Genomic DNA, 4910 nt, shown 5'->3' on the forward strand with positions numbered 1-4910 from the left:
AACCCGAAGCCTCTCTGCCTCTTCTACGAATGGTCTCTTTTCATTATCTGAGAGCAAGCTACAGCCGAAAAATAATTATTATTTTATACACGCTTTAGCACATGAAGTTCATTTTAGTCTCACTTTTAACAATCAATTAGTATTTTATCCCCCATTTATTTGTCCCATAGATTTCACTTTCATTTGTTATATTCAAAATTATTTAGAAAGTTGCACAATTCAATAAACTGTTATATAGGCCTGTTCAAACAGGGATTAAGTCATATTGTTGGTAACAAATCACTACACTCCCTCTAGACCAAAAATAGTGGCAGGGATCACCATAACAATTTATTTTACATTATGATATAAATCCATTCAATCCCTGAACGCATCTGTGTCATTTTAGATTTTTAGCTATAACCATTATTTCATACTTTGGCTATTCAAAAACAGCAGATCTACAAGCTCATAGCAAGGCACAAGTGCTGCACTATGAGCTTGTAGATCTGCTATATATTTTTTTTAAATCTTGAACATTTGTGCAAATATTTCAATATATATAACATTTGTAACTCAAATCTTTGCTTCTGGTCCCTGGAACAAAATATTTTGAGATGGGGGGCTCCACGGCCAAATAAATACATATCATTTTGGGGAGTAGGCCTACTTGACATGACAAAGTTTGAGAACTGAGCAGCACTGACATATATATATATATATATATGATATAAAGCAACATAAGTTTTCGTATCCACCAAAACTGACTTACCGCCACAGTTTGCCCAGCGTCTTGCTCAGCTCGGCGTTGTGCAGGTGAGGATACTGATCGGCGAGCTTCCTGCGCGCCGCCTGCGCCCAGACCATGAACGCGTTCATGGGTCTCTTGACGTGGGGTTTGCTCTTCAGAGCTCCGTTCCCTCGGACGGGCATGGGCACCAGGGACCAGTCGTATCCCTTGAGGACCTGAGAGACCGCGTCCCGTATGCAGGCCGGGAAGCGTCCGTCGTCCGGCTCCTCGCCATCCTCCAGCTTCTTGCCCAGGCCAGCGAGCAGAGCTCCAGGGCCGTCGGAGCCCGCCGGCGAGGACGGAGCGTCCGAGTCGGAGTCCTCCTGTGACATGGAGCTGTTGGTGCCCGAGGGACTGCACGGCGGGTCGCTGATGAAAGACTTGTCATGCTCCTCCGTCATTTTTAACATGATTTGATCGGCTTCTTTGGGATGGAAATCCAACAAAAAAATAATAAACCTTTTCTTTTCCTCTCAAAAAAATATGTTTTATAAATAAATAAAAAAAGTGCGTCCGATAATTCAAGTGTGAAGTTATAGCCTATAATCTGGCGACGCGCCTTTTACGCACGGGGAACCATGGTAAATAAATTCCTTTACACTTTGCAGCAAATGTCCGCCCGCTGTTTTCCTTTCGCTTGTGTTTGTTTTTATTCGGTCTTGTTTTGCTATAATGCCACGGGTTGGTACAGTCGTATAAGTAGAAGGTCCGCAATGTGAGTCCAGAAGCTGAGCGATAGAACAACTTTAGTGTGGCGTTTAAGCTCTCACTCCACCCTCCGCACGGGATTGGCTGGATCAAATCACCACCTGCTCCCCATTGGTGGAAGCTTTTATGGGCTGTATAAAGTGTGTGTGTGTTTTTTTTCAGTGGTGACACATTTCTGTTTTTATTACAGTTCTACATGTTGCACGGGTATGTTGAAATGTACATTGTAATGTAAATGTAGTCTCTGTTGTAAACTTGAACGCTGAAAAGTGGTGAACTGAGATGTATAGCCTAGGATGAATACCAAAACACTCGCCCCAAAACACAGTCACCCCGTGGCAAATCCAGCAGTATTCACCTGGTATTCCTAAACGTAACCTCAGTAAAGTCAACTAGGCCTGAACCTAACCTTATTCCTAAACGTAACCTCAGTAAAATTATGCCTAAACCTAACCTTATTCCTAAATGTAACCTCTATATGCCTAAAGCTAACCTTATTCCTAAACGTAACCTCAGTAAACAATGCCTGAAACCTATATTCCTAAACGTAACCTCAGTAAAACGGTGCCAAAATCTAACGTTATTACTAAACTTAACCTCAGTAAAACTATGCCTAATACTAAACTTATTTCGAACCGAATCCTCAGTAATAAAACAAATACAAGAATACAAGGACCGGTGGAGGCGAGCAGTCCGCAAATAAAACCGGGGGTGAGCGTGTTTTGGGGCGAGTCTTCCGGTTACCCCTAGGATTTAAAATAATAGCTGTATAAGTAAATGTATTAAAAACATTTACTAATTTCGGTCCAATGCAACATCTAAATATAATTATCACTAGAAATAAAGCCGAAAGGCAGGATATTACACACTTTTATTTCTAAAACAAATATGTTCAAGTTGCTTTTGAAAGGCAGATAAATGGCTCAATAGGATCAATACAAAATTAACATCTTATCCAGCAAATATGGCTTATATATCGGTTGATTTTAAATCGAAAACAATTATAACTGTTTCGTTTTTGTACTGAAATGAAAACTGAAATTCAATTTAAAAATAAATTAATACATCAAATTACGAGAATTAGAGCAATATTTCGAATATAAATATTCACGCATGGGCTAATAGTGGAGGTTATTATGTTTGTTTCCACATCATAGCCTAAATAATGAAAATGAAATGTGTAGCCTAATGTAAAATTTGGAATTAAAGCAAAAAGGGTTAATATGCTGCATCAGTGCATATTAACTTTAGGCTACTAGCAGTATATTCCTCTATTTGTATTTGCTCGGTCTTTTAAAGATAAATGTACAGAGTTATATAAACTAAAGTTAACCATTGTAATTTTAGGCTATAGCCTATTATTGTTCATAACACATCCCAACTCTTTTCGCGGAGTGTAGGCTACTGCGTGCACACGCACGCACGCACACACACACACACACACACACACACACACACACACACACACACACACACACACACACACACACACACACACACACACACACACACAGTTCATTGCCAAGTAGCAACACAGAATGATCCTCCCTTTCATGCATGTCAACTAATTAGCGCTGAACGGTGGAAAAACAAGTGGATATGAGCACATTTTTCTTTCTCTCTTTCTTTTTTTCTTACTCACTTTCTTACTTTCTTTCTTAAAAAAAACATTTTATATCATTACACTCTTAATCAAATTATTTCTATGGAGCAGCATTAAGTTTGTATATAGGGGAAAATATTTTTTTCCGCTAAATGTCTAAATAGTAAGTGCCAGGGGGATGCGCAGTGAAGAAAAAAACACAGCTTCTCTCGCTGTAGTGTGTGTGTGTGTGTGTGTGTGTGTGTGTACTGTGTACGCGCGCGTGCGTGCACATACACTACACATCTTTCGGACTGTCCTCTATTTCTGTCTGCCTTTTCTCTCCATATGCAGGCAGTGTTGCCATGTCTGCTTATTATATGGTCTTAGTCTTGTTTTTCTGTAAAGTTTTTTGGTTGAAACCAGTGGTTCTCAAAATTTTCATGTCAAGGACCCCCAAATTAACAGTGTTTGTCTGCGGACCCCCATCTGAAAACATTTGGTCTCAGGGAAACCTTGTACAAGATTTGTGTTAGAATCATGTTTCAGAAATATGCACTTAATTGTTCAAAATATTTATTTGATAACAGCAGATCTACATGCTCATGGCAACGCTTTGTGAGCTTGTAGATCTGCTGTTTTCAAATAGCTGACGTCTATAGGTTTAAAAAGTGTGACCCAGTCTTCTTTTGGGCTTGTTTTTCTCGCAAGATCTGGCAACACTGTGTGCAGGCCGGCTGAAGTCCGGTGCAGAAGTGAATTTGAATATAAGCAAAATTATCTCGCTTCCTGACTCCAACTATAGTCACACCCGAGAACCCTGTCCTGTTGGACTGAGACAAAAGCCTCTGTTCTCGTTTGATAACGCAGGCCAATAACTGTAAAGGTCCATGTAAAAAAAGAAAGAAGCTCTTTTGTTATAATATCACTGCTCCATGTTCCTAATTTAAAGGGGGAAGTTAATCTATCACACATAAGTCTGCTTGTTGTCCGTGAGGGGAAAAAGAGATCTGACCTCCCAACCAAGCAGGTCCTTCAACCATATTGAATGCTAGATAGAAACAGGCCATGATGGAGATAAGAGGGCAGATTGAATCACTGCCTTTGTTATAAGGCTGTCTTTGTGTCCTATGTATTGCGGTATGATTTTTATCACTGGCCTATAATAGCCATGAAAAGACGAGGTATGTTTCAGCCGAACGGCAGTTTACTTCGCTCAATGCTCACTGCAGGGCTGCTGAGGGAAAAGGGAGACCTGTTGTGGAAATAAGTTGTGGCTTTTTTGAATGCAGCTTTCTTCTGCACGAGGGGCTGTGCTCTTGTTCTGCGAGGTAAGAGGCTTGGATGTGATTTTCTTTGTCGTTTAGAGCAGTGGTTCTCAACCTTTTCAGGCCGTGACCACCGCCCCCCCCCCCAAATAATCATATTTGGACTGGGGACTCCTCCATTTTGTTTGACTTCTTTCCACAGATAGATATTGTGAAAATAGCAGCAAGCTCACAGAGCTATAAGCATTTTTGCCTCTTGCTTATATTAATTGACAATTTGGCCAATGTTTCATTGATTACTTTTGATGCAGTAATGGTCTTTTTTTTTTTGTGGGGGCACCCCCTAAAAATCACGTGGGGACCCCCTTGGGGGTCCCGACCCACAGGTTGAGAACCACTGTTTTAGAGATGCACAGTAACATCCTCAGTGCTAATTGGACTCTGAGACTGCACTCTCAGAGTTACAAATGGATAAATGAACACTCAGGATTGTACTGGGTATGTAAATGATGTGCTTAAGGCGAACTGTTTAGGCTGTGAATGTTAATGAAAACAGGTTTGACAGAGTGTTGCAAAACGATTA

The 4910-nt window shown here is 40.5% G+C and overlaps 1 protein-coding gene across 1 annotated transcript in view; it reads right to left on the reverse strand.

The window, feature by feature from the left end:
• sox8a (SRY-box transcription factor 8a) overlaps nucleotides 1-1468 on the reverse strand; it is a 4402-nt gene extending 2934 nt beyond the window's left edge. The window contains exons 1-2 of the mRNA XM_080446280.1: nucleotides 752-1468; nucleotides 1-58 (exon numbers count right to left, since the gene is read on the reverse strand). The exon at nucleotides 1-58 is cut by the window's left edge and continues 157 nt beyond it. Coding sequence (XP_080302406.1) covers nucleotides 1-58; nucleotides 752-1179 — 486 coding nt within the window. The 5' untranslated portion in view covers nucleotides 1180-1468. The remainder of the gene's footprint in view (nucleotides 59-751) is intronic.
• Between the last annotated feature and the right edge of the window lie 3442 nt (nucleotides 1469-4910).

The sequence above is a fragment of the Gymnoscopelus braueri genome (assembly GCF_963280865.1).
Source record: "Gymnoscopelus braueri genome assembly, chromosome: 13".
NCBI classification, from domain to species: Eukaryota; Metazoa; Chordata; class Actinopteri; order Myctophiformes; family Myctophidae; genus Gymnoscopelus; species Gymnoscopelus braueri.